A 26,412-nucleotide genomic window follows, 5' to 3' on the forward strand; every position below is an offset into this window, starting at 1 on the left:
ATCGGACTTATCCCGTTTGTTGTGTTGTCAAGTCATCAAATTAGTTTCAGATCTATGTATGTTATAACTGCCAGTAAGAAATCGTGGAACTCTGCCTTTTTGTTGCATCATTCACTCAGACATTAAGGTCTTCAAAAGGATGAAAAAAGTTCTGTCGCCGTGTGCTGTGTGCCAAAACCTTCCATCCATCCATCCATCAGGATTAAACAATGGGGAAAAAAGAGGGAAATCAAAAGAAGAGCAAAATGACACCGTCACGATATCAGGAAACGCCGGGTGGTGGAAAGAGTAAAAAAGAGATATTAAGTATACAAACATTAGGAATCTCGTCCGTAGTAATAATACAGGCCGTGTGTTACCCGGAAGTCCGGGGACTGTTGATAGTGCACACGCATGAAGAGAAGGATCAACTCCGAGTCAAGAAAGAGGGAAAGAAGGTATAAAGAAAGAGCAAATGTGGATGAGAAAAGCGTAATGAGGCGGCGGATGTCGTTAAAGGAGAATGGACACCGATGGTCCTCTAGGGTGCAGTATACATCATCGTTGGGCATCGGGGACAGGGCGGTCATGAGCGTCTTCTCGATGTGAAGGCGTCTCCGTCACAGGTTCGACGGTCTTCTCCGCCGAGTCGGCCTGGGCGGGACTCGATGCCTGCGTCTCCGCCTTTCCATCCTGCACGGTCGCTGTCTCGGTGTGGATCGGAGACTCGGGGGCCATGGAAATGAAGGAGTCCTCATAGATGGACTCGTGGTCGCTATCGTCGTTGGTCTCGGACCGGTCATCACGACGATCGGGGGTCTCGGTCGGTGGTGGAGTACCCTCGCGACCGTTGCCTGTCACGTCACGCGGAGATATCTCCCGGTCGTCCTCGACGTCTGTCTCGGGCAACGGATCGAGGCTGTCGGGGGGAGATGCGTAACTGATCGGCGCGGTAAAGATGGGGATGATGCCCCCGCCGATGCGAGACCAGAACATGCGCTCCCGCAATCGGATGGTCTCTTCCCAGGCATATTTCTCCTCGCCCACGTCTGCGAGGCGGAGGTGTCCATCGAGGATCAGGCGGAGATAGCCGGTGAACTCACATGAGGAACGTGCCCTCTCGACGCAAAGCACGCAGAGGGGATATCGTTGCGCTGTCTCGCTATCGGATGTTCGGAAACGATGCGTCCGTTCATTGGCGGTTCCAGGGCGGCGCTCCCCGCAGAGGGAGCACGGAAATTCGTACTTCTTGGAGGCAAGGGGCATGGGCTCCACCACCAGGGTTCCATCGCAGATGCCACTCATCACCGAGCGACGGGTCAACCAGGAGATGCCCGGAGCCGCATCCAAGCGGAGCGTGGGCTCGATGTCTTCGACCAGCGCCCGCTTGTAGAAGCGCGTATCCTTCAACGGGATGGACGAGCCCGAGGGCTGCGGGGACGACAGGCTACCGTGCGGCGAGTGCATTTGGGATTTCGCGGGCGACGACGCCGCCGATCCGAAAGCGCTGCTGCCAAAACCGGCCAGACTCATGACATTCAAGCCGGCGTACGACCCGCTGGGCGCGCGACTGGCGGGTTTGGAAGCCGTGCTCGACAGGGTGAACAACTCCCGGAAGTCCTCGAAAGCCTGCAGGTCCGTCCGGCTCACAGTCCGGATCAGATGCGGGAAGCTGGTGCAGGGGCCTGGGAGTAGCTCCTCGACCGGTGGCGGCGACTCTTGGGGACACATGGGGGGTTCGATGGAGTTGGCAACGGCAGACGGCTCGCGCGATGCAGTGGGGGACGACGGGGCGGTCGATGCCGTGGTCCGGACTTCGAGTTCGTCCTTGCTGTTGAGCGTGACACCTTGCAGCACCGACTTCAGCTCCGCCAGTTGGTCCTGCTGGGAGGCCAACAGCGATTCCGTGTCCTTGATCTGGGCGCGCAGCTGTTCATTCTTCTTCTCTACCGCCTCGCGCTCGAGCTTGGCGGCCGCAACCATCTGTGGGAGTAGTCTATTAGCTTCCCGAACGGGATCCGAACATTGGAGTCGCAACCACCACGGCTTACCTTGTTAGCTTCTTCAAACAGGGCCGCCGTCAGCGTTTCGAGTTCTTGTTCGATCCCCTTCTTCTCCTTTTCGATGAGGGCACGCTGGGCCTTTTCGTCGGCGAGGGCGGCCTTGAGGCGCAGCATGTCGTATTCGACATCGGATTTCTTGATGAGGACTTCCATGTCGATGTCTCGGCGATATCGGAGATTCTCCTGCTCGAGGACGGTCACCCTCGAGCGAGCTTGCTCCAAGTCCTGGCGGGCGACGGCCAGATTATCGTCCAGGATGGTCTGGTTGTTGATCGCCTGGACCAATTTGACGCTCAAGGCAGCGACTTCATTACTCAATGCGGGATGATGAGTATTATCGGGGGAAGATGCCTCGGAGGAGTCGGAACTGTTGTTGATGAGCCGAGGGTCCTGGAGGGTGCTGAAACCGCCGTCGGCGAAGTTCCCGACGCTCGAGGACCGATTGCCGGATCCGGGACGGTCGGTTGCGATCCCAAATAGATCACTGACCGAGCGGGCTTTCGTCAAGGTGCGATCGGGGGAGAGGGATCGATTTTCAGAGGAGATGGAGCGTCGATGGGTGGTCGGGCGCGAGAGCATGGTGGAGGGAGAGAGGAAAGAATGGCGGGTATGGTAGGTATGAAAGGCAAGTAAGCTGTCACTGTTAGTTCCTGAGACCTTGTGGAATGGGATAAGGAAGGGAGGAATGGAACGGCGCAAAAACATACTCCGCCATGATGGTGATTGTGATGGCAAGTCAACGGGAGAATCAATCCGAGGGAGGGGGTGAGTATAGTAGGATAGACGACAGTTGGGGATCGTCTTATCACGAGAGAAGCACAGTCCTTGGGGAAGACAAAAGAATGTATGTTGTCACGTCGAAAAATCCAGCAAAGTGGACGCAGGGGATCACGCAAATGCAACGTCCCACCAGCGCACAGCTTGGGGAGAAGTGCTAGCCTGTAAGGAAATGAGGCATGGAGGACGCAGGCTGGATTGATAGGGCGATTGGGTGACGATCAAGGGGGAAGATATCTGCCAAGAGAGTGGAAGAGAAAAAGACAGAGGGTCAAGAAGACAGGCTGAAATGGAATAGAGATGAGAAAGAGGACGATGGGAAAGGAAGAAGAGAGAAGTCGAGAAGAAGTAGAGAAGAGAAGTGAAGTGAAGCCCCTCTTGGGATGAGGTTCGAAAGAGCGGATGAGGCAGGAGAAAGACCAGCCGGTCACTGACCTGGGTTGCAGCCTGGAGAACCAGGCGAGATTGCCTAATCCGGCTAGCCCAGGCACGGGCTCCGCTCTTGATTGGTGGCGGAGTCCTTAGTCAGGTACGTGACTGTATTCTTACATATGATTACCGTACCTTTCCTACTGGAACAGCTCAAGCTCATACAAACCAATACCGGATGAGGCAAATTGTCAATTTTTCTTGTCTGAGTTGCCTTCAATTATACATCATTCTTTGCTCTGGCTTGGATCCGTGGGTCTTTCCCTTGGGTCCAGGATATGGGTTGAAACAAGGACTATAGCTAGTTGGCTACTACTCTCCAATTGGAGCCACGTTCCTTCCAGCGCATTCAACTCTCTGGGTTTCTCCTCGGACTCACAGACTGGTCGGTCGATCGAGATTCTCCATCCAGTCTGTCGGGTTCAACTGCATCTCGGTAAAGTGATATACAAAATTACAAAAAAAGACAGGAAGACAGGAAGAAAGAGACAGAAGACGCGGTGGCCATCGCATAACATCATTGATCATCCTCCTTTCGTGCGACGATCGCAACGCACCGTCCCCATCGAAGTGGGTGCGGTTGAGAGGTCCTTGGCGACCCGATGACGACACTCGCCGCGTACAAGGGAATTGTCTCGTCCAAGGAAACTAGAAAACCAGAAAACTCTGAGGACCGGTGAAATCGCTGTGCTTTCCCAGATCTCAACCCATGGGATCTATCTATAACCACACTCACGGTACATTTGCGGTGTGGCGTCAAACAACCCATCCGGGCGGCAAGAACAGATCAACTTGCATGCATGGACAGGTCTCACAACGGATCCGACGGCGGACAAGGTGGTCTCGTACGGGACTAGTAATATCGGGGTATCACATCGTCGCCCCTATCTAGTCCGATGCGCTATTGTCTACTAAAAAAAGGAAATTTCCTCATGGCGACCCACCCCCGTCACAGCCTCGGCGCCTCAAGCGATGTGTGGGGTATTTGCGGTCTCAGATACGACGGTGTCCGGAGTCCTACTCCGTCCTCTAGTAACTAGATTATTCGCCTCTATTCATGTCAGTGGTGAGTGGTCACTGGCCACTGGTCACTGGCACGATCAGCTGAATAGTGGGAAATACCCCAGATGATGCACGGTCCAATGGACATATTGAACTTCCCCTCAGTACGGGACTAATATCAACTCGCTCAGTGGTTGACCCCGCATCGGGCTCATATCCACGAGACATCAGATGGAATGTCGATCATGAAAGGCCCGCCGGCGCAGGGTAGCTGACCTCGGTGATCGTCTCCCTGGCGAAACAAGGAGGTTGGGGCCCCGATTAAAGGAATGCACTATCATCTACCTGAAATCGGTCAATCCCTGAAACCAGAAGTGATCAGATCATGGTCTCAGATTCCATGTCTTCGTCCACTATCCAGTTTCGAGTAAATGTTACTGTCTGAGTTCGGTTTCCCGTACGTACGTAGTCCCTGCACAATGAGTGGACCGGTCACCCACCGTCGTTGACCGCCCCACTCACCGCCCACATGTGCCCTCCAAAAAAAATCGACCTTATCGGGTCCTTTCCAGCATTCAGATCAATCCTCGCGTTTCCAACCATAGCCAGTAACGTCGACAATGGAGACAGCCGATCTTCTTCCCCTGCTGGAGCAGCTGGATGACAATATTGACGATCTCGAGGAATCCCTGCAGCCCATCTTGAACGGCTCCGTTCTGGAGGCATCCAAGAACTTGCCGGTGCTGGACAAGGCCAAATTCCATGTCCTGGTGACTTACGCGCTGGAGTCGCTCATTTTCTGTATGTCTCTCCCTATCACTTCCTTTTAATGTCTACATGCGATACTGACTGGACAGCCTACCTGCGTCTCCATGGCGTCAATGCCAAGGACCACCCCGTCTTCCGGGAACTGACCCGCGTCAAGCAGTACTTTGAGAAGATCAAGTCGCTGGAGACGGAGCCCGAACAGCGAACCATGCGACTCGACAAGGAAGCGGCTGGTCGGTTTATCAAGCACGGACTGGTATTGCCCCCTTCACCAACACAAGATTTTCGCAATAATACTAACAGGCACAGGCCGGTAACGAGAAACTAGACATGGCGCGCAAGGAACAGGAAGCCAAAGAACGGGCGCGCGCTCAACTAAAGGCAAAACTGCTCGCGAAGAAGATGGCTACGACGTCGGACAACTCACCCAGCAACCCAGCCGGGGACTCCGATGAGGACTCGGATGAGGCGTCTGCTCCGGACGATGTGTCCGCCCCCTCGGGCGACTCGAAGAGCGAGAAAAAGAAGACGACAAAGGAGGGGAAAGGAAAAGAGGAAAGCGACGGTGACAAGCCGTCCAAGTCGAAGCGCAAAAACGGCACCAAAGAGGAGCAAACTCAGAAGAAAAAGGACCGACGGAAGAGGAAGAGCGATAAGCGCAAGGCAGCACGCAAGGAGAAATAAGTTGTTGGCTTCTGGGACTGCGACTTTCGGGTCCAACTATCCGACACATGCTGTTTATCGGCTGCGCCGATTCGACGGTCTTCTTGCCGAGAGCGTGCCAGCGTCTAGAATCGTCCTCCTCCGATGGCGACTGGTTCGATGCACGCGACATGACCACACTAACCTATAATACCCATTCTCACCATCCTCCGCCAGCGCTGGTCTGGGTTTCGGACGAGGATGATGTCCGGATACGGGCTAACAGCACTCTAACCCTGAGAGAAGGGTGGCAGGCACTCATAGCAGATCAAGTGATACACCTCTTATACCGACGACATAGCCATACACTAGTAACTAGCTCTCGAAACTCATACTGAACTGATACTCGATCCCTACCTACTTGAAGTATGTAACACACGCAGCATGTAATGTAGATACATAAAATACACAATACAATACCATATTCCATCCAAATTTCACACGAAAATGATCGGAGCGCGTAATCCCCGGTAACGCCCCTATCCACCAATCAGCAAGCCCGAATACCACACCCGGGCGGAGTTTTCGACGATTCTCCGGCCTTCCATTCCGCCTTAACAATAATCATTCTCGCCTCCAGGCTTCATCTTCTTCCTCCATCTCCCATCCACCTGCTTCACTGTTAACCTCACCACCACTTTTCTCTCAAACAACCAACCAACCAACCAACCCATAATCATCATCATGCCTCGTCAACGCCGTGGTGCCGCCCCCACCCCCGCGCGCAGCGCTCCCACCCGCCCGACTGTCGCTCCCGCCGCCAGACCGGCCCCAGCCCAGCAGCACTCCCAGCCTCACTCCACCGCCGCCCACCCCCAGCAGCAGTCTCACCAGGCTCCTCCTCCCCAGGCCGCGGCGCCTCCTGTTCAGCAGAGCCAGGGACCCGGTCTGTTCGGTCAGATGGCTTCCACCGCTGCGTATGTCTCCATCTCCCAACTTCCCTAGCCGACACCCTATCAACCCATCATAGTAAGAAAAGGAAAGAAACTAACAAAAATATAGTGGTGTCGCAGTCGGCTCCTCCATCGGCCACGCCATCGGCGGCTTCTTCGGCGGCGGCGGCTCCAGCGCGCCCGCTGAACCCCAGCAAGCGGCCGAGGCCCCCGCCCAGGCGCAACCCATGGACAGCTCGCTGTGGCAGAGCAACGCGGCCAACAGCTCGTGGGAGGCGCCTCCTTGCGAGGGCGACGTGCGCAACTTCCGGAAGTGCATGGATGATAACCGCGGTGATATGACTATCTGCGGGTGGTATTTGGATCAATTGGTTTGTCCTCTTTCTTCCACCTGTTGTTGTTTTTTTTACTCTGCACTTAAAGTGTGGTTGGTTCTAAGTGAGATGATGGCTAATATTTTTCTTTTCAACTGTATAGAAAGCTTGCCAGTCTGCGGCTAAGCCGTATTAATGGCTCGACCACTATTACTCTATCTAATAGACTACTACATGTTAGACAACACATGTTAACATGACAAGTGTGGTTGATTATTTGTTTGCATAATGGCGTAATCGTTCTGACTGCTATTGATCTTGTACTTGTTGAGAGAAGTGACTCTTGTATATCCTACCATCTCGACTCTTCGTTTCAGAACCAAGACTATCCCCTCTATTACTTTCTCCATTTGGGCCGACTACTGTGTTTCCGTACTCAAGCGCCGTAAGAATCAAATCACGAAAATGATCATTCAATATTCTAATACAAATACTGCTATATACAAATGGATATCCCAAATTCACACATTCACATCATCATCCCCCAATATCTATCTCCTTTTTATAACCTCGACGGATCTCCCTTGCCCCCCGCACAACAAGCCGTCGAAAACGCATTCCTCGACTGCGAATCCACACAGATCGCCGAAGGCGGCACCCACAGCGCCGGATTCTTCAAGTAAAAGTTCGACGCCCGCAGCATAATACTCACCGGCTCAGCCGGCATAACGGGGAAGTCCTCGGCGCGCGGGAAATGCGTCAGCCCGAACTGCAGATAGCAGACGATGTCGGTGTTCTCGATGCTCTCGTCGCGGCCCGCCCAGTCGAGGATGCCCTTGTTGTGCGGGTGGTTCGTCTCGCCGGTCGACTGGCAGACGTAGTCGCCTGCGGGGAAGAGCTCGTAGTCCCTGTAGGGCACGACCCAGAGGGAGTGGCGCGCGAAGGCGGCGCGGTTGGAGACTGTGCTGCCGGGTTGGGCGAGGAGCGGCGGGCAGCTGTTGTTGACGATTTTGTAGCCGACGGGTTTCTTGGCTGTGGGGTGGTGCCGGTTGGGGTTGATGATTTCCCAGCCGCGCTGGGTCTCGTGGTTGTAGTCTGTGGCGCCTTCGAGGGCAGTGCGGAGGGGCTTCTTGCGGGCCAGGAAGCCGTTGCCGTAGGGGTTCTCGGGGGAGCCGACGGGGGCGGGGGAGGGGACGGCGTCGGATTCGACGACGGTGTTGTTGCGCCCGTCGATCTCGGGGTCGATGCGCAGGGAGAAGATGTGTTGGTGGTTGTGGGCTGTTACGCGGGGCGCGACTTCTGTGCCGTAGGGGGCGGCTTCTTCGGATGGGTGCAGGCAGTAGGTGTTGAGCATGCCTGTGAGTTTGACTTCGAGCTTGTAGGTGCCGTCGAGGGTGAAGGTGTGGTAGAAGCCGTATTCGTAGTTGGCGGCGGTGATGATCTGCGAGACGATGAGCTTGCGGTCGCGCGCGGAGATGACCGTGCCGTCGCGGAAGTCGGTGTGCTTGTAGAGGAGGCCATTGTCTTCCTCGTGGATGCAGATGGCGTTCTTGACGACGGCCGCTTCGCCGGAGGAGGTCGCCATCACGCCGTCCATGTAGTGGATGACGCCCTTGCAGTCGCATCCCAGCTTCAGCGAGTTGGTCATGAGCCCCGTGCCGTACTCGCCGACGTCGAAGGCGTGCTTCTTGTGGTGCGGCTTCTCAGGGCAGCCGTAGGGGACGACCATCTCGACGACGCTGATGCGGTTGAAGAGCGTGCGCTCGCGGTCCTCGTAGGGGTCGTGCGCGCGCACGTCCGAGATGACGATGCCCTCGCGGTAGTTGAAGCCGATGTGCATCTTGTACCCGGCCCAGGAGAGCTCGTTGCCCTTGACGCGGAAGGAGACGCCCTGGGGCTGCGTGATGTCGATGGGTTTTAACCGGTCGTGCTTGTACTGGTCGCCAATGAACTGGGGGAGGTAGTTGTGCTCTGCGAGGGCCGGGGCCGTGCGCTCGCCGTTGACGTAGCGGACGTCCACGGCGAGGACCTCCTCCGTCTCCGTGTCGACCACGACGGAGAAGTCCAGCGGGTGCGCGTACTGGTTGTCGAACTCAGAGGCGCGGTAGTACGCCAGCCCCTGCTGCAGGCGGCGCTCGAAGCCCCAGCGCTCGTCCACGCCGATGGCCCAGGCGTCCAGGAAGATCTTGGACATGTCGGTGATGCCGATCTCCTTGCAGGCGCGCACCACGCGAGGGTCGTCCCGGGCCACGCGCTCCATGACATCGAGATCCTCCAGAGTCAGGGTTGGCGCGACGTCCTTGACGTTCTTCCACTGCTCGACCTTCTCGGTGGTCAAGTTGGCCACCACCTCGGACACCTGCTGGGTCTCCCTCTCGATGACAATGGCGAAGGCACAACGATCGGGACGCGGGGCCAGGCCCTGACGGAAGGCGTGGTATTCATTCTTCTTGGGCTCGAGGAGGGTAATGCAGTTGAACTTGAGTGTCTTCGGGCTGGCATATTCGCGCATGAGCTGGGCCGCGGCCGGGATCTCCTTGATGGACAGCTGGTCTGGAAAGGGGTCAGTAAGTGGCACTATGAAATCTCTAACTCTATCCCAAACTCACCAAGCGGATGAGGAACGCCTCTGGGCATCATAGAAACGGCAGCAACAGAGTCATAATCATCGTCACGGAATATCGTATACCCCGCAATCGAGGTTGTATCTGGAGCATTGGCCATGGTGTAGAGAATCAAACGACAGAAGTCGAACAGTATTTAGATGCAGAAACCTTGGTCTGAGAAAGAACCCCATCTGAATCCCCGACTACACGGTCTCTTTATAATCGGACTCCATCGAAGCCATATCATTGTTGTCCGCATAGACCTGCCTAATCGGGAAACCAGATTTATATCGTTCCATCTCCATCGCTGAACGGGTTATCAGGGTTATCACGAGCGCCACCACGACTGCTGATCGGCACGGAGCCTCTCTCGAGACTAAATGTCACCTCAAATCATTCTAGACTTTGTCCCACGTTGGACAGAGCTTACTCGTCCTTGGCTGGCTTCGCCTTCCCCCCATGGCCCCGATGATGCCATTACTAAACATCCATCGAGGATCGGCTTCAAACACGTGTGGCCGGGGGTAACCCAGCGGATCTTCCTCAGTAGAGAGGCCCATACAACCTTTGAACAACATCTATGCCTCTATCTTGAGCAGGAGTATTGTGATCGTAGTCTAAGTCGGCCTTATCGAGCCGTCTCTTAGGGCACAGCCAAGTCAGTGACAGCGCTCGGATTGGCCAATATGGGTGGATCGACGGCTCCTCCGCATTCTTCCCCACGCTTTGCTTCTTTTTTCTTTCTTTTTTTACTTATTTTTCTTTATTCCTTTCTTGGGTTTTGTATGTATAAGATTTTGTTCGAGTACGACAGAAATTGAATGTCGCGGGTCTGTTCCATGGACTGCTCTCAAAGCAAACAGGTAGTCGGGGCATCGCGTAAGCACAAAGGGAAATGGCTTCGTAGCCACCCCAATGGTAAAACATTTGGTAATATTGATAATCGCAAGCTAGAAGAGGCAAGTCCTACAATGGATACCACCGAAGAAAGAGTTTGCAATCGAAGTGGACGTCGGGTGTACATACGACCTTGAGAAACAAGCGAGCGAGCGCATACCGACGGAATCCAATCCAGGTCCAGTCCCGCCAACGCATCTCAAACAAGCCCAGTAGTCCACAGATCACACGGACGGGATGAATATCCTACGATAACGGGGGTAGTCCTGATTTGCATTGCATTGCGTAAAAAGGCCCGCTGTCTGGCTCGTGTTGTTCGCTGTGTCCATGGCGCCGGTTGTCTGCGTGGACATGCTCTTTTCGGGAATGGCTCCACTGTAGCTTGTCTGGAAAGTGGATAAGCTTAGTAGAGCGCGTGTTGCTCCTTGATGTGGGCAATAATGCTCCTCCCCCGCACTAATAGATAGCTGCTAACTATTTGCTATGGCGATGAAGAGAAAAAAAAGTCAGCTCCCAGCCATGTGGGTCGGGCTGCGATACGCGTGAAGCTCCAATATTATCCTCTTGGGGAATGGCTCCAATATTATCCCCTTAGGGAATGTGCAGCCGAGTTTGTAGTGGCGGAGGGCATCAGCGCGATACACTCTTGACCTCATAGGGAGGGGGATAGTCGGGGATATGTTCGATGTATAACGTAGACGAGTATTATTTATCGCTGGAAGCTTCCCCTTCCCGTCTACACCCACCATCAGCAGCAGCGTCAGTGAGATATACCCATCATGACCGACCTATCTGTGCAGCTTACGGCGCCAAACGGCCGCACCTGGACTCAGCCAGTGGGCCTGTTCATCAACAACGAATGGGTCAAGTCTTCGAATTCGGAGAAAATCGTCTCGGTCAACCCTGCGTACGTCTACCGTCCCGATCTTCAGCTCCCCGAGCGAAGAAAAAGCTAACATGTTGATGTCAACTTCAGAACCGCCGCGGACATCACCTCAGTTTACGCCGCAACGGAAGAGGATGTTGACAAAGCCGTCAAGGCCGCGCGAGCAGCCCTCAATAACCCCGACTGGAGAGAGATGCCGGCCACCGAGCGCGGCCGCCTGATGACCCGTTTGAGTGACCTCATCGAAGAGAACCGCGAGATCCTGGCCACGATCGAGACGTGCGACAACGGGAAGCCATACACCGTTTCCCGGGGCGATGACCTCTCCGAGACTGCCGGAACAATCCGCTACTACGCCGGCTTCGCGGACAAGGTCTTCGGGCAGGTGATTGACACCACGCCTGAGAAGTTCGCGTATACCATTCGCGAGCCGGTGGGAGTGTGCGGGCAGATCATTCCGTAAGTCGCGAAGATACACATAGCCCATTCTCTCGCACTCCTAGTTACTGACTGGCCATGTCACTCAGCTGGAACTTCCCTCTGTCAATGGCCGCATGGAAGCTGGGCCCGGCCCTAGCCTGCGGAAACACAGTGGTTCTGAAACCCGCCGAGCAGACACCCCTCTCGATTCTATACCTGGCCAACCTGATCGTCGAAGCCGGGTTCCCCCCAGGCGTCGTGAACATCGTCAACGGCCACGGCCGCGTAGCCGGCGCGGCTCTCGCGTCGCACATGGACGTGGACAAGATCGCCTTCACGGGCAGCACAGCCACAGCCAAAGAAATCATGAAGATGGCCAGCCGCAACCTGAAGAACATCACGCTCGAAACGGGCGGCAAGAGTCCCCTGATCGTCTTCAACGACGCGGACCTCGAGCAGGCCGTCGAGTGGGCCCATATCGGCGTCATGTACAACCAAGGCCAGGTCTGCACCGCGACGTCGCGGATTCTGGTGCAAGATGGGATCTACGATAAGTTCGTCGAGGCCTTCAAGAACCAGATCAAGAACGTCTCTGTCGTCGGTGATCCCTTCGACGAGGCGACTTTCCAGGGCCCGCAGGTGAGCCAGGCTCAGTATGACCGCATCATGTCCTACGTGAACGTGGGTAAGGCCGAGAACGCGAAGCTGGAGTGCGGCGGGGAGCCTTTCGAGGGGGTCGGCAATGGCCGGGGCTTCTTCTTCAAGCCTACCGTGTTCACCAATGTGTCTGATCAGATGCGCATCTACCGCGAGGAAGTCTTTGGTCCGTTTGTGGTGATCGCTCGGTTCAGCGAGGAGGATGAGGCCATTCGCATGGCTAATGACACTACCTACGGTCTTGGAAGTGCCGTCTTCACACAGAACCTGACCCGTGCTCACCGCACTGCTAGGCGCATCGAAGCTGGTATGGTGTGGATTAACTCGAGCAACGACAGTGACTGGCGCATTCCTTTTGGAGGTGTCAAGCAAAGTGGTATTGGCCGCGAGCTGGGTGAGGCCGGTTTGGCGGCGTATTCCAACGTTAAGGCCGTGCATGTAAATATGAAGTCGAAGTTGTAAATTATCAAGAGAGTTAGGCAATATACCAGGAATTCAATCAATATATCTTTATCAAATGGTTCAAGAAAAAAATCACCGACATCGTCGATCTTTTGGGAAAGCTGGTATTCAATCAAGCTGGTTTGGCAGTTTTCATTTTATGTAGGTGGTATATTCGCTAGTTTCATCATTGAAGTAATCATAATGCGTTGTTGGTACATTCCTCATCGCCGAAATCAAAACTGGCGTCACTTAGTTCCGTCCTTTGCCGTCGTCTCCATCGCAGAATCGGTGGCATCTTCCTGAACCTCTCGGCCGTGGCTCAAAGAAAGTGACTCCTCCGTGTTCATGTAGCTACTGTTTCCCTGAATAAACCAGAATGACAGGGCAATCAGGAGCATCACGCCAAAGACAGCAATGGCGTAGTTCATATCAGAGCCCGACGGGCTGGGAGTGCTGGGGAAGAAAAAGAAAACAGTCGTAATGGCGCAGTATATAACGCTCACCCAATTCGCAGGTGCCCCTAATCTCCCCAGGTAAAACGGACCAGGGGGGAGGTGGCTGCGTCCCCTGATAAGCAAGGCCAAGATTGGCAGACCATAGGAGATGGTCAGGGCGATGGTGCTGACGCTGAGAATGGCAGTCAAGACAGTCTCGGCGAATAAGAATAGGACTCCCACGAGAGCGATCAGGACTCCTTGAAACCACAGAGCTCTGACAGGAGCCTTCCACACCGGATCTATATGGGAGAGGTATCGGTTGAATGGCAGCCCACCGTCCCGTGCAAATCCCCAAGTCAGACGAGATGCCGTGGTCAATATACTCACTCCCTGGCCGACGCCATTGAGGATGAAGAGGGCAATAAGGACAGCACCTCCCTCCAAGCCAATCGTTTCCTGGGCAAGCTCGATAAACGGTAACCCAGTCGGAGAATTGATGACTCTGTTGATATCCTGAATGCAAAAGAGGCAGACCACCATGAAGATAAAACCACTGGCGGCCCCGGAGAGTACAGCGAGATAGATAACTTTCGGCGCGTTCTGTCGTGGGGAAGGAATCTCTTCCACCATGTGGATGACTGCATCAAAGGCTGTCAGGCCATATGCAGCCTGTACTAGTCCAATAAACCAGACCACACCATCCTGCCAGCCGGTCTCATTGATCCAACTTCCAAAGGCAAAATTTGCCGGTTGGAAGGATAGACCCGATTTGGTGCCCACGGAAATCAGCAGGGCCAATGCGAACACAACGAACAAGCCCACAAACCATACCCCCACAGTGTTATTCAGCCAGGGCAGGATCTGTTCTTTCCGGCAACCAGTAACATTGATGAGGGTGAGGGCAAAGACCAAGCCAATATAAACACAAAACTCCAGCCATCCAGTCTGCGCCCCCGTCCATTCCACGTCAAACATGACCTTCATTCCCAGAATGAAGTCCGTCATAAACGCCACCTGCGAGGCGGCGAGAGTCCACCACCCAAATACATTGATCCAGGCACACATGTAGGACATGAAACGGCCCCAGCGTGTATCCCACAGCTGTGAAATCCAGTAGGCTTGTCCCAACGCGGTTGGCATGCTGCTGCAGATTTCTCCGAGAGACACAGCCACGCAGACGTTGCAAAAGGTGACCAAAGCAAGTCCCCATAGAATCGAGACCGGGCCACCATTGATCAGACCATCCGACAGATTCTGAGCGAAAGTAGACCACGTGCCTAGTACACAGAACGCCAGAGCGAACATGCTCCATATACTGAATTTGCGGGTGAGCACCTGCTCGTGGCCCATGGCCGCGAGGTCGCATGCATCTTGGTCTTCATAGGCCGTCGCCTTTTCCGTGACGATAGTCGAGTCGTTCCCAAGTTCCATCGAGAGGTGTTTTCTAACGGAATGTGGGGGCGATGCTCCGTTTTTCACTGGGAAGCGGAAGGGAAAAGCAAGGAGAAAAAATGATAGTCCACAAAGACAACGCGATAAAATAGGTTCCCGGTGAACAGCTGTGCTTTTTTTTTTGACTTGATCAGTCACCGAGGATCAAATCAAGAGCGAAGCCTTCCATTTTATTATTTATTCGAGATAGATGCGCGTGGTGCAGGATTGACGAGACACTTCGTTCAGATCCTGACGGCGTGGGCTCTGGAGAACCCCGCGTTCACCGGGATGTTAGAAGCGGGTCCAATTCGGAATTTTATGGGGACATATGAAGAAAACTGCTGGATCGGCATCGAAACCGACCGGTTAGATATGGTCAAGCAGTTTGTCACAGGTAATGCATTATTAGAGGCAGAGCCTGCGGTGCCTCGACCTTGGTACTAGTCGGAAGAGCCGTGATCCCCACCATGCCGATGGACGGAACCGCGTCTGGAAGGTGTATGCGGGAGTATCCCCAGATCTTCGGCAAAAGATCCACCAAAATACTTATTGCGTCTCCATCGGACTTGTCGGGGAGCCTGGTTTTGTGTCCCAGACCACTTGGACCCGACCCGACGCCACCGGGGTTTGGCACGGCTGTGTATCTGCATGGACTTTCCCTGTTCTTCGATGGTCCGGGATACGTACCGAGAATAGATTCAGCCAGGCACCAAGATTGATAATCAGTATGTCCGGTGGTAGCCGGAGACTTGAAAGTCTATGAAATTGAGTCTATAATGCTGAAGTAGAAGCAAACTTTGAGATGCCGGTACTGCGTCTTCCTATTCCTGGAAGGTGGGTGCGAGGTAATCCCTCAAGCAACGAGGTAAGTAGCCCCCTTGACTGTAAGATATGGAGAGATGGCTGTCGGTCTATTCCACTGTTGGTAGCTGGAGTGGAGATGGACAGTGGAGAAGGAAAGAAACCTGAAGGTGAAGAATAACCTCAGTGTTAACATCCGTAGAGTGCTGCCTGAGGCCTTCGTGGCCGACTTGATCACTTGCAAAGCTGTTTGTCCTAGTGTTGGGATGTAATATGTTACAAGTTTAACAAATTTGCGGGGAATCAATTCTTCCTATTCTCTAGATCAATTATGTAAAATCCTCCAGGGTAACTAATGATAAGAGAAATTGGTCAGAGGGAGAACCAGAACTATATATATCTGGATATGGATTTATATCCACTACAACTCAGACACACTGAAGATACAGTATGGTAGATTCGTGCTAGAATGCAGCACCAGGGACCAGCTATCAAGAATAAATTCTAAAAAAAATTTAGGAATGCCTCTTCATTAGGACTTGCATACAACTAGTCATGATAATCCAATGATGCGAGCCATCCATAACAATACAGAGACACTGCAACTGTGGAAGAAAAAGTAAGATGAATCGAAACGCTCAACGCCCTGTGCTAGCTAAAGTACAAGTCCATCGCCCACCATGCGCACTACCTGTCATCATCATCTTTCCGAGGCTCAAAATTGAGCTACATCGGGGGCAACAAGTTAGTGTATGACTCGGTGGAAATGCTCGAGTAAAGCACGTACCTGATTCCCATTGTAAAACTGCTTGTCTCCTTCTTCGTTGCGTTGGTCTTGTAGCGTTCTAATTCTCGGGCCCGTAGGTGGTGTGGGCCGTGGCCCTGCTGCATTGGATCCCGTCTGCGATAAGGTGGAAGGATCAGGACTAGACTGGGACGGGGCTGGTGTAGTTTGACCGTATCCTAGAAACGACCCGACTAGACCGGTGGCTGCGCCCACCGTGGACGAAACAAGTCCGTATACGGTGGACACCGCTCGGACAGGAAGACTAGCGGTCGAAGAATATGCTTCCGTATAAGTCCTGATGGGGATCATGACCAAATTGGCCGTGGGCCCGAGGTCAAGCGTATCAAGGGATTTCTCCTCATCGGCAATGGACAACGTTCGGTTGGGCAATGGCGTCATGATGTGCTTGAGGTTATACGGGCGTTTCTCGTCCGCCATTTGACCATCAAGCCACGGACGGACATTCGCGCGGATAGTGTGTGAAGGCAAGAAGCTTGACCGCACGGAACTACCATCGAACAACCGCACTTGGAGACGATATTCTGTAGGAGGACCCCGAGGAGGCTTAGGCTTTTGCTCGGAACGATCTGTTGTACTGGGGCCTGAAGGCTTGGGAATCGGCTTCACTTCCTTTTCCTTCTGCGGTTTTTGTGGCTTTTGCTGTGACTTCTCTGGCTTCTTCTCTGACTCCTGTGACTTCTGTTCCGGCTTCTGTTCCGACTTCCGTTGCGCAGGTTTTGAAGCCGACTTTTGCGCATTGTCAGTCCTAGCGACATTGAAGCTCCTCTCCCCCAAACGTATATTCTCGCTCTGCGACGGTCCCGACTGGTGCCTTGTTTCTGTATTGTGCGTTTCAGACTGAGATGAGCTCGAAGCAGGATTTGCGCCAGGTGCAGGAGCAGGCGCATGAACGGGCGCAGGCGCAGATGTGTCTGTAGTAACCGGAGCCGGGGCCGGAGCTGAAGCTGAAGTCGTCGCTGCGGCCGCCCCAGTCGAAGTGCCTACCGGAGGCTGAGATTGCGGGCTCTGGGCCTGATCCTGAGCAACCCCCGTAGCAGATGCAGTCGCAGTCGCATCCTTCCTATCCTCAAGAACATCCCTCAACCGCCGCTGGAAATCCTCCTTGTTCGTCTCCGGGATGATATATTCGCGAAGCATGCCATTCCTAGAAGGCACCAGTCAACACGCAGCCCAACAAGCACGAACCAAACCAAACCAATCAACACATACAAGATCACCACAACAGTCGGATACTTAGTAACGGGACAAAAGGACGTCAAGAAGCCCGTTTCTGGAGCATCCTTGGCGAGGCGCAAAAGGACAGATCTCTCGGCGAGGACACGCGCAAACTAATTTATTCGGGAAGAAACCGACGTTGGCGTTTATGTTCAGGTGCAGGTTTGGGTTGGGGGTTTGGAAAGGAGAGTTGGTGTGGAGGTACCTCGTCATCCTTGAAATATTGCTCCTCCCATTGTGTACTTGTTTCTTCGTCGTCTGTGGTTGCTGGGATTAGCTTCGTGATCGTTATCGTACAGTAGGTAGGTTAGGTATGGTAGTACCTCGCACGAAGCAGACAACTGCTTTCTGCTGCTGAACAGCAAGGGCGATGCCTTCTTGAAGATTCCCCGCGAAAAACATCGCGCGTACAGTCAAATGATAATGTAAACGCAACCAAGTTACAAATAGGGAGGAAGGTGAATCAAATCGAAGATAGTGTCGAAGGGAGAGCGGAGCAACATGATGATGTCGGGGCGATCGGGCCCGCCGCCGCCCCTCGGCGGACCCGACAACCACCTCCGAACTTCTTCACCTTTCTTCGTCTTTTCCAGTCGGATATCCCTTCCCACCTACCATCCCTCACCACCGCCAACTTATACAGCCAAAACTACATTTACCACACAAGCGAGTCAGCGCGAATTCCTGATTCCATCATGCGGTCCGTCTTGTCGGCCTTGAACCGCACGGCCGCGACCGCGTGGGCGCAGCCGCCGACAACAGCGGCAATGCGCGGCCCTCGCGCGGCGTTCAAATTCGACTCGATCTGCGCCCGGTGTCGCCGACAACAGGTCCGATCTTACCAGAACATGGCGGACGATCCGCGGTGGCTATCGGTGGTTGATAACCCGGCGCGGATTGTGCGGACGGGCCGGAAGCATGGGCCGGGGTTGATTATCCTAGGTATGGTTGATTGACTGGCTGACTGACTGACTAGTGTGGATGATCACAGTGCTCATTGACTGACTACGATTTACAGCACTGATCCCAATCATCTCCTTCGGGCTAGGCGCCTGGCAAATCCAACGACTAGACTGGAAGACGAAATTGATTTCGAAATTCGAAGACCGACTCGTGAAGCCGCCTCTGCCGCTGCCATCGCGCGTCGACCCCGACGCAGTGAACGAGTTCGATTACCGGCGGGTTTACGCTACGGGTCGGCTGAGGCACGATCAGGAGATGCTCGTTGGGCCGCGTATGCGGGAAGGCGAGGACGGGTTCTTGGTGGTGACGCCGTTGGAGCGGGACGGGGGACGCGGCACCGTGCTGGTTAATCGGGGGTGGATCTCGAGGAGTCTGGAGGATCAGAAGTCTCGAGCGGCAGGGCTGCCGCAGGGGGAGGTGACTGTGGAAGGGTTGCTACGGGAGCCGTGGAAGAAGAATATGTTTACGCCGGATAATAAGCCTGAGGATGGGAAGTTCTACTTTCCTGATGTGGAGCAGATGGCTCAATTGACGGGCAGTCAGCCGATCTGGATCGAACAGACGATGGGTAAGTGATCTGCCATGGGTGGTGTCTCCTAAGCTAAGTCTATGCCACAGTTCCGGACATGGTGGAGGCGTATGATCGAGCAGCCAAGGGTATCCCCATTGGTCGCGCAGCTGAAGTCAACCTTCGAAACAATCACAGCCAGTACATCTTCACATGGTAGGTCCCGTCCCAAAGCATGCATAGCGGGTTCCTTGGCTAATCCTTGATAGGTTTGGCCTGTCTCTGGCAACGTCCATCATGCTGGGTATGATCATCCGCAAGAGACCCAACGAGGCCACGCGCCGTGTCCGTCAAAACAAGAATTGGTAGATATTCTCCGGTCCACGGAGTGAATCGTGGCGATTGTCGATGGCGTTTGGGAAGTTCAAGACGAACTTGTTCTGGTTCTCCATTCCTTTTTCTTTATTTGATGTACTTGTACCTGTATAGTATTGTTCACGGCGGCATAGCCAATCTCATGTCCTGCAAAAGTTCCTTGGGGAGATGCTTTTGCGCAAGAGAGAAGACCGTGGTCGCATTGCTAGTGTGCCGTTGTCTAGCCAATTAGTATATAGTCAATGCAGAAATCACCCGAATCCAATCGACTCACCTCCTCATCAGAGTCGTAACGTCACTTTCGTCGATGGTTTTCCGACCGGCGTGTTTTGCGTACGCCGCGAGGTCTTCACCGGCCTGTTCGAAGTACCAGGCCGAAGCCTGCTCAATGGCCGCCAGCGTAGCCTTGCTGATCTTCGCCTTGGATCCCGCCCTCGACGGGGCAAAGCGCGTCGCCAATTTCTTCACCACGCCTGTCGGCAGGTTGGGAACAGGGATACCATGTCGCGAGAGCTTCTTCTGTTTGGTTCCTTGAAAGAGGGTGCTCTCGTCACGCAGCCCTCCCCCGAGAACCCCGGAACTCTGACTGGGCGAGACGGGAGCGGCAAGATCAAGCCCCAAGCCAAATCCGCCCGTAGCATCGCCCGCATCATCGCTGTCGTCCGACGCAGGGGCGGGCCCTGGTTCTAAGTCGACTGCCGGAAGCTCGAACTCATCGTCATTCATCGGCTCGTCCTGGATTAGGTCATCACCCGGCGGGGGCGGGGACGGGAAATTGAAGTCAAAGTTGAACCGTCCAAGATCCTCCGTTTCGCCTCTATAGAGAGCAGTTAGCACATCCTACCGAAAAGCTATAGGGGTAAGGGGGGAAAATCCACACACCCTCTATCGAAAGCACCCTGGCTCATAAGTGTTTCATCCTGGCCGTCATCATCAGGCATGATACCCGTGTCGCCCTCATCCTCACTGCCACTATCGAATCTAGCCGCGTCGCCAAACTCGCTCAGCCGAGGGGCACCGAAACTCGCCATCGACAATCGCGCCTTGTCATGTTCGCTTGGCGCTCGGCGGGGGTATTCAACGGTGATATCTTCCTCCTCGAAAGCCAGCGAGAAACGAGGCGGGCGTGGCTCCGGACTACCCTCGCCCTCATCCTCGTCCTCTTCTTCCGCTAGCGGCAACGACAAACGAGGCCGCTCAATCTCAGGTTCGTTGTCGAGTTCCTCGATCTCGTCCAGTTCCGGCTCCGACTCCGGCCCCGGGGCGACTTGGGGCGACGATCGGATAGGTTGAGACACAGGGGCAAGGGCTATTCAATTGGATGTTAACAAACCATTCGGCCCAACCACATGACGACATCCGTGGACAATCCTACCTTTTCCGAGATTCCTCAAGATATCAAATGTCGTCTCTCGCTTGGCCGGCCCGCTTCGTCTGCGGTCACGACCGGGGGTATTCGCAGCGCGCCGCTGCATAGCACGGAGTCCATGGGGCGTAGATGGAGCGCCGACTCCTCGTTGACGTGGCGTGAGTCGCGATCGAGAAACCGATCGGTTTGCGGATGGCGTCGTTGACATTGCGAGCCGACTAGGTGTGTATGGGTAGCGTGGAAGACGCTGGAGCTGTTTTAGATTAAAAACTGACTACTGTAAGTTAAGTTCAGGGACTTACTCCAGTCAGGGTGGTGTCTCCTGGTGTAGAGATCACCGAGTTCGCGGGCCCCCGTGACCGACGGCCACGCGGTTCGGGGGTTGCGGACATGGTAGGGAATCGGCCAGGTCAGTATCAAGTCAATTGGGGGGAAATAATCCGAATCAGAAGAATTGGAAATCAATGACTAGTATGTAAAGAATTAAGCGGGCGATTGACCGCAAACCGAATCAAGTCGGGGATGTAAGGCGGAGGTTGAGTGGAAAGCGCGTCGAAACCATAATAAGAGGATCACGGGTCTTGGCGGTATCTTATCGATAAGCACGGTTGACTCAGCAAAAAAAAGTTGATCGAACCGCATTATCAATGCGACATTTTGCGCACTCCTTCAATTCGTTATCAAGTCAAGAATTGCTGGATTTTCGACAATCCAAGAAAAGATATTGAAAATGGCTGCCGAAAAGCCCCCCAAATCTAACCCCTCGGCCCTGTCCGCCAAGGTGGACAAGAAGCGCAAGAGACAGGCGGAGGAGCCCTCGAAGCCGGCAGAGACGCCCAGCGGCAACGCCGCGGAGCCCAACACGAAGAAAGCGAAGAGCGGAAAGGGGAAGAACAAGAAGGATAAGAAGAAGACGGATGGCGATAATACTGAGAAGAAGGACGAGAAGCCTAAAGATACCAAGCAGACGGAGACCAAGGGTGGAATTGACGAAGCTATTGGGAAGATGGACGGCCGACTTATCGCGGACCACTTTGTGCAACGGGCGAAGCGGCATAATAAGGAATTGACTGCTGTTGAGCTGAGTGATATGTCTGTTCCTGGTGAGTCTTCTCTCCCTCTTTTCTTTGGGGTTGCGGGTTGAAACAATGTTACCGTTGATACTGATATCATGGATATAGACTCCGCATTCCTGGATACCTCGTCTTTCGACAAACCGAGACAATTGGAGGAGCTCCCCGCATTTCTGAAGGCGTTCAGCCCCAATAAGGGCGCCAAGTTGTCCCAGGCCTCCGAAAAGAAGGGCGCACCGAATACTCTGGTTATCTCGGGCGCTGCGCTGCGGTCTGCCGACGTTGTCCGGTGAGTGTCAACGCAGTCATCAAAGCGTCTAAGATACTAACAGTAGATTTAGGGCATTGCGCACATTCCAGCACAAAGAGTCTATTGTCGCGAAGCTGTTTGCGAAACACATCAAACTTGAAGAAGCTAAGCAGTTCCTGCAACGATCGCGGTATGTTCAACCACATAATCAACCAATAACGACTGCGACTAACTGTATCACACAGATCGGCTATTGGTGCCGGTACGCCCGCGCGCATCTCCGATTTAATCGACGCTGGTATTTCCCTCCTCCCCTGGCTCACCTTCAACTCATATTCTACGGACTAGTCAACTAACGAAGATAGGCTCCCTCAACCTCGAGGAACTCGAACGCATCGTCATCGACGGATCCTACGTGGACCAGAAACAGCGCGGCATCTTCGACATGAAGGAGACGCATTTCCCGCTGCTGAAGCTGCTGAATCGTCCGGAGCTGCGGGAGCGGTATGGGGCGAAGAAGAAGCCCATCCAGATCTTGGTGTATTGAGCGACGAAATGCGATGCATGGCGTTTGGTTCTATTTTGTCCGCTTAGAGCGAGTTACGTCTTTTGTATATAATTCATTCTATGTAGTATAGTTAGTATACTACTAAGTCTTGAGACAGCTGTCGCGGTCTTTATCTCTTTGAGAAATCTAACCTGCTAGACTTCATACAGAATATACTGGCTCTTACCTGCATATGCAGAAAACAAATACTTCAATCTCAGATGCACAGCCCAATAGAACACAAAAACCAAAGATCTAGGTACAGGATAAGCACTGTACCTGACTGTACCTGACAAGCTCATCACTGATTGATATTGATATAGATAACACACACCGCCCACCCTCTCCGCCCGGCAAAAAAGAAAAAGAAAATGTAATTTTTCTTCCTACAATTTTTCCCGCTTTCCCCGATCTTCAATCCAGCCAGCACTTTTATTTTCCCCCCAATTCTATTATTTTCCGGGGTGACTTTTTCTGATCGCTCAGAAAATTCTTGTGATTTTTGTTTGATTCTTTTTACGCACGGGATTCTCGATACAAAATGGGCGGCGACAAGAAGCGCAAGCTCGCGGTCGAGGCGGGCGAGCCTGACTTGAAGAAGGCTAAGAAGGACAAGAAGGAGAAGAAGGAGAAGAAGGAGAAGGTGAAGGAGGTTGTTGAGGAGCCGGTTGTTCAGGAGGAGGCTGTAGAGAAGAAGGAGAAGAAGGAGAAGAAGGACAAGAAGGACAAGAAGGAGAAGAAAGAAAAGAAGGATAAGGAAGAGAAGAAGGAAAAGAAGGAAGAAAAGAAAGAGAAGAAGGACAAGAAGGACAAGAAAGAAAAGAAAGAGAAGAAATCCAAGGACAGCGCCGAGCAGCCCGAGGACGCCATGGACGTGGACGTGAAGCCCACCGAGGAAGCGCCGGCCGTCAATGGCAGCGACAAGAAGGACAAGAAGGAAAAGAAAGACAAAAAGGAGAAGAAGGACAAGAAGAAGGAGAAGAAATCCCAGGACGCCCAGCCCAACGGAGCGCAAACCGAAGAGCCAGCAGCAGAGGCCGACGAAGCCTCGTCCAGCCAGAAAGGAAACCGCTTTATCGTCTTCGTTGGTATGTTCCCCAACTACTCCCTCTCCCTCTATAATTATGTATATACTAACAGAAATAGGAAACCTCCCCTACTCAGCCAACACCGAATCCCTCACAAAACACTTCGAGAAGATCGCACCGGCCTCCGTGCGCGTCGCCACGCAAAAAGACAAGCCCACCCACAGCCGCGGCTTCGGCTTCGTCGAGTTCGACAACTACGATCGCATGAAGACCTGTCTCAAGCTCTACCACCACTCGTCGTTTGACGATGGGAAGTATCCCCCGCGACGGATCAATGTCGAGTTGACGTGAGTTTCCTACACTTTCCAATTTATTCCCCCCGGTTTTGGTAATGATATCGATACTAATGTAAATACCGATAGTGCCGGCGGCGGAGGCAACACCGACCACCGCAAATCGAAGATCGAAGCCAAGAACAAGAAACTGTTCGAAGAGCGCCAGCGCGCCGTGAAGCAGACCAAGCAGGAGAACCACAAGGCTCCGGCTGCGCAGACGGACGAAGCGGATGTCTTTGCGGGTGTGCATCCTAGTCGGAGAAGGCAGCTGGCTTAGATGTTATTTCCTCTTGATATTTTATTCCCTATATTATTATTTCTTCTATGTTATTTCTTCTATTGTATTTCTTTCTATGTGTTTTTCATGCGCTGGACTATGAAAAGTTGCATACTGGTGTTTCCTTCGAGATATCCTTTTTGTTCTCTTGTTTTGCTGTGGACAGGATAGACGGCAATTAACATTGGATCACGTACTGTACTATGGTAGACATATATATGTATGGTTTTGAACTCTACATCCATTCCTTGGAAAGAGAGACCGGCAAACCCATCAAGGGACATTCATTGCGTGATATTGTTTGACATGTTACATCTTTATACTGCATTAGGAGGAGCAAGAGGGAGAAAGAGTTGGACCCGGAGGAAGGACCAGCACCGGATTAAAGATGCGGACCAAGTGCGGACCAAGTGATCAAGTCGGACCAAGTGGTCAAGTTGGAGCAAGTGATCAAATCGGACCAAGTGATCAAAAGCGGATCAAATATGAGGAGTAGGAGAAGGAGGAGAGGGCAGAACCAAACAATCATCAGGGGGACATAACCGAACCCCCACCAACTTAGACGCCGTGTATTAATGGTGATTATTAAGAGATCAAACGAGCAAAGGGAAATCACAGGATGAGGCACTTCTTGCCCCTTTGCTTGGTGGCGGGTCGAGGGTTCAGCACGGCCCTGGAGAAGCGTCAGTCAATGAAAGGGCTAGCGTGAGGGTGAGGGGGGAGAGCGTCGCGCATACCGAATCGCCTCGTCAAAAACGCTCTTCAGATTGCGCTGGGTGAGGGCGGAACATTCTAAATACTTGTGGGCGCGAATCTCCTTGGCCACGGAGAGCGCTTGCTCGTAGGATACCGGCTCCATCTTTCTCTGGCGCAAGGTTGTGATGGTGGCGTGGTCGTCCCTCAGATCGAGCTTGGTGCCGACAAGGATGATGGGCACTCCGGGCGCGTGGTGTTCGATTTCGGGGAACCACTACATCAGGAGGAAGTCAGTGGATAGATCGGTGCGATGGGAGGGGTTCGCGTTGACGCACCTTGGCTTTGACGTTGTCAAAGGAGGGAGGGCTGACGATGGAGAAGCAGATGAGGAAGACATCGGTCTGGGGGTAGGAGAGCGGGCGAAGGCGATCGTAATCTTCCTGTCCAGCAGTATCCCACAGTCCTAAGCTGATGGGCTTCCCATCCACCATAACACTGGCCGTATAGTTATCGAATCTGCGGGGGTCAATAGGCGAACGGAGGGTTGGTCGGGGGGGAGGAGAGGGATGACGGACACAGTTGGGATGTATTCCCCGGGGAAGGCGTTGGTGGTGTACGAGATCAGGAGACATGTCTAGGTCGAGATTAGCGATGATGACGCGACAAGAGAGGAGGAGGGGGGGATACACACTTTTCCAACGGCACCATCACCGGTCACCACACACTGTGGATTGATTAGCGGAATGTCTCAAATAAGAATGTCGATTGATGACGAGTTGAATAAGAATGTCGACTGAAGGGAAGAAGAATGAGGCGTACCTTCAAAGATTGAGTTGCCGGACCCGTGGCCATGATGGGATCAAGGTTTGGGGGGGAAGAGTAGAGGAGCGGAAAACAGAAGCGACCAAGAGAAGAACAAAGTAACAATGGAGAGGGGATGAGGAGAGGGAAATGCTTGGGAGGAACCAGAGAAGCAAAGCTAGGACAAGAACCAGACCCGAAAGTAGCAGCAGGCCAAAGCGGGTATCTATCTGCAAGGACAAACCAAAGCAACTGATGGTTAAGTTTGAGCTCAACCAAGGATGATGGGAATGATGGAATCGAGGATGGAAAATAGGAGGCGTAAAATATCAAATATCAAAGATCAAAGATCAAATATAGGAATATATAAAGAAATTCGATAAATCAAAGTAGAAAAAAATGAAAATTAATATAAAAACGGCCAATGACAGGAGACGATCCCAAAGGACAGTCAGGGGGCAAAAGACGAGGAAATGGGGGGACTATTTTAGTACGGAGGACAGGGAAAAGAAGGGAAAAGTGGAGGGAACCAAAGTGGTCGACTGAATGGATGGGTAGAAGTGGATAATGGGTGGATTGACAGGAGAGTAGGATGGTCCATGCGAGGGAGAAGAGGAGGAGAGGAGAGGAGGAGCCGATAGAAAGGACGATGGAACAC

At 53.4% G+C, this 26,412-nt stretch overlaps 12 protein-coding genes across 12 annotated transcripts; 6 read left to right on the forward strand and 6 right to left on the reverse strand.

Moving 5' to 3' along the window:
- Positions 1–25: 25 nt before the first annotated feature.
- BDW47DRAFT_103381 (guanine nucleotide exchange factor SEC2) lies at positions 26–3,267 on the reverse strand. The gene is made up of 3 exons (XM_024812062.1): positions 2,750–3,267; positions 2,031–2,676; positions 26–1,962 (listed from the first exon to the last, which is right to left on the reverse strand). Exons 1-3 carry the CDS (start codon positions 2,755–2,757, stop codon positions 538–540), a joined length of 2,079 nt encoding a protein of 692 aa, XP_024673288.1. The 5' UTR covers positions 2,758–3,267; the 3' UTR covers positions 26–537.
- Positions 3,268–4,762: 1,495 nt separating this feature from the next.
- Positions 4,763–6,069, forward strand: BDW47DRAFT_103383 (Sas10/Utp3/C1D family protein). The gene is made up of 3 exons (XM_024812063.1): positions 4,763–5,051; positions 5,108–5,274; positions 5,328–6,069. The coding sequence occupies exons 1-3, from the start codon at positions 4,871–4,873 to the stop codon at positions 5,700–5,702; spliced, it is 723 nt and encodes a 240-aa protein (XP_024673289.1). The 5' UTR covers positions 4,763–4,870; the 3' UTR covers positions 5,703–6,069.
- A 253-nt stretch (positions 6,070–6,322) lies between these two features.
- Positions 6,323–7,318, forward strand: BDW47DRAFT_14556 (coiled-coil-helix-coiled-coil-helix domain-containing protein). The gene is made up of 3 exons (XM_024818315.1): positions 6,323–6,637; positions 6,723–6,984; positions 7,091–7,318. Exons 1-3 carry the CDS (start codon positions 6,405–6,407, stop codon positions 7,121–7,123), a joined length of 528 nt encoding a protein of 175 aa, XP_024673290.1. The 5' UTR covers positions 6,323–6,404; the 3' UTR covers positions 7,124–7,318.
- A 171-nt stretch (positions 7,319–7,489) lies between these two features.
- BDW47DRAFT_116635 (peroxisomal copper amine oxidase) lies at positions 7,490–9,651 on the reverse strand (the record flags this gene model as incomplete). The annotated part of the gene is made up of 2 exons (XM_024814958.1): positions 7,490–9,480; positions 9,537–9,651. The coding sequence occupies 2 exons, from the start codon at positions 9,649–9,651 to the stop codon at positions 7,490–7,492; spliced, it is 2,106 nt and encodes a 701-aa protein (XP_024673291.1).
- Positions 9,652–11,146: 1,495 nt separating this feature from the next.
- Positions 11,147–12,855, forward strand: BDW47DRAFT_130938 (aldehyde dehydrogenase; the record flags this gene model as incomplete). The annotated part of the gene is made up of 3 exons (XM_024817206.1): positions 11,147–11,337; positions 11,407–11,775; positions 11,844–12,855. The coding sequence occupies exons 1-3, from the start codon at positions 11,210–11,212 to the stop codon at positions 12,853–12,855; spliced, it is 1,509 nt and encodes a 502-aa protein (XP_024673292.1). The 5' UTR covers positions 11,147–11,209.
- Positions 12,856–12,984: 129 nt separating this feature from the next.
- BDW47DRAFT_103386 (amino acid transporter) lies at positions 12,985–14,975 on the reverse strand (the record flags this gene model as incomplete). Its single annotated transcript, XM_024812064.1, has 2 exons — positions 14,526–14,975; positions 12,985–14,463 (listed from the first exon to the last, which is right to left on the reverse strand). A coding segment is annotated over exon 2 (1,328 nt), but the record flags the coding sequence as incomplete, so codon positions are not given.
- A 1,125-nt stretch (positions 14,976–16,100) lies between these two features.
- Positions 16,101–17,977, reverse strand: BDW47DRAFT_103388 (uncharacterized protein). Its single transcript, XM_024812065.1, has 5 exons — positions 17,856–17,977; positions 17,738–17,790; positions 17,527–17,645; positions 16,297–17,461; positions 16,101–16,235 (listed from the first exon to the last, which is right to left on the reverse strand). Exons 1-5 carry the CDS (start codon positions 17,932–17,934, stop codon positions 16,197–16,199), a joined length of 1,455 nt encoding a protein of 484 aa, XP_024673294.1. The 5' UTR covers positions 17,935–17,977; the 3' UTR covers positions 16,101–16,196.
- Positions 17,978–18,227: 250 nt separating this feature from the next.
- On the forward strand, positions 18,228–19,223 carry BDW47DRAFT_116639 (cytochrome oxidase assembly protein SHY1; the record flags this gene model as incomplete). The annotated part of the gene is made up of 3 exons (XM_024814959.1): positions 18,228–18,474; positions 18,551–19,063; positions 19,114–19,223. The coding sequence occupies 3 exons, from the start codon at positions 18,228–18,230 to the stop codon at positions 19,221–19,223; spliced, it is 870 nt and encodes a 289-aa protein (XP_024673295.1).
- A 61-nt stretch (positions 19,224–19,284) lies between these two features.
- BDW47DRAFT_14577 (uncharacterized protein) lies at positions 19,285–21,248 on the reverse strand. Its single transcript, XM_024818316.1, has 5 exons — positions 21,050–21,248; positions 20,754–21,000; positions 20,261–20,687; positions 19,653–20,195; positions 19,285–19,598 (listed from the first exon to the last, which is right to left on the reverse strand). Exons 1-5 carry the CDS (start codon positions 21,137–21,139, stop codon positions 19,499–19,501), a joined length of 1,407 nt encoding a protein of 468 aa, XP_024673296.1. The 5' UTR covers positions 21,140–21,248; the 3' UTR covers positions 19,285–19,498.
- Positions 21,249–21,421: 173 nt separating this feature from the next.
- On the forward strand, positions 21,422–22,769 carry BDW47DRAFT_103391 (uncharacterized protein). The gene is made up of 5 exons (XM_024812066.1): positions 21,422–21,850; positions 21,929–22,109; positions 22,162–22,260; positions 22,316–22,368; positions 22,436–22,769. Exons 1-5 carry the CDS (start codon positions 21,478–21,480, stop codon positions 22,615–22,617), a joined length of 888 nt encoding a protein of 295 aa, XP_024673297.1. The 5' UTR covers positions 21,422–21,477; the 3' UTR covers positions 22,618–22,769.
- A 260-nt stretch (positions 22,770–23,029) lies between these two features.
- BDW47DRAFT_14584 (RNA-binding protein) lies at positions 23,030–24,430 on the forward strand. The gene is made up of 3 exons (XM_024818317.1): positions 23,030–23,705; positions 23,764–23,992; positions 24,068–24,430. Exons 1-3 carry the CDS (start codon positions 23,159–23,161, stop codon positions 24,255–24,257), a joined length of 966 nt encoding a protein of 321 aa, XP_024673298.1. The 5' UTR covers positions 23,030–23,158; the 3' UTR covers positions 24,258–24,430.
- Positions 24,431–24,504: 74 nt separating this feature from the next.
- On the reverse strand, positions 24,505–26,398 carry racA (putative Rho GTPase Rac). Its single transcript, XM_024812067.1, has 6 exons — positions 25,773–26,398; positions 25,645–25,677; positions 25,529–25,587; positions 25,289–25,469; positions 24,995–25,227; positions 24,505–24,930 (listed from the first exon to the last, which is right to left on the reverse strand). Exons 1-6 carry the CDS (start codon positions 25,803–25,805, stop codon positions 24,870–24,872), a joined length of 600 nt encoding a protein of 199 aa, XP_024673299.1. The 5' UTR covers positions 25,806–26,398; the 3' UTR covers positions 24,505–24,869.
- Between the last annotated feature and the right edge of the window lie 14 nt (positions 26,399–26,412).

This window comes from Aspergillus candidus (genome assembly GCF_002847045.1).
Source record: "Aspergillus candidus strain CBS 102.13 unplaced genomic scaffold BDW47scaffold_14, whole genome shotgun sequence".
Classification (NCBI taxonomy): Eukaryota; Fungi; Ascomycota; class Eurotiomycetes; order Eurotiales; family Aspergillaceae; genus Aspergillus; species Aspergillus candidus.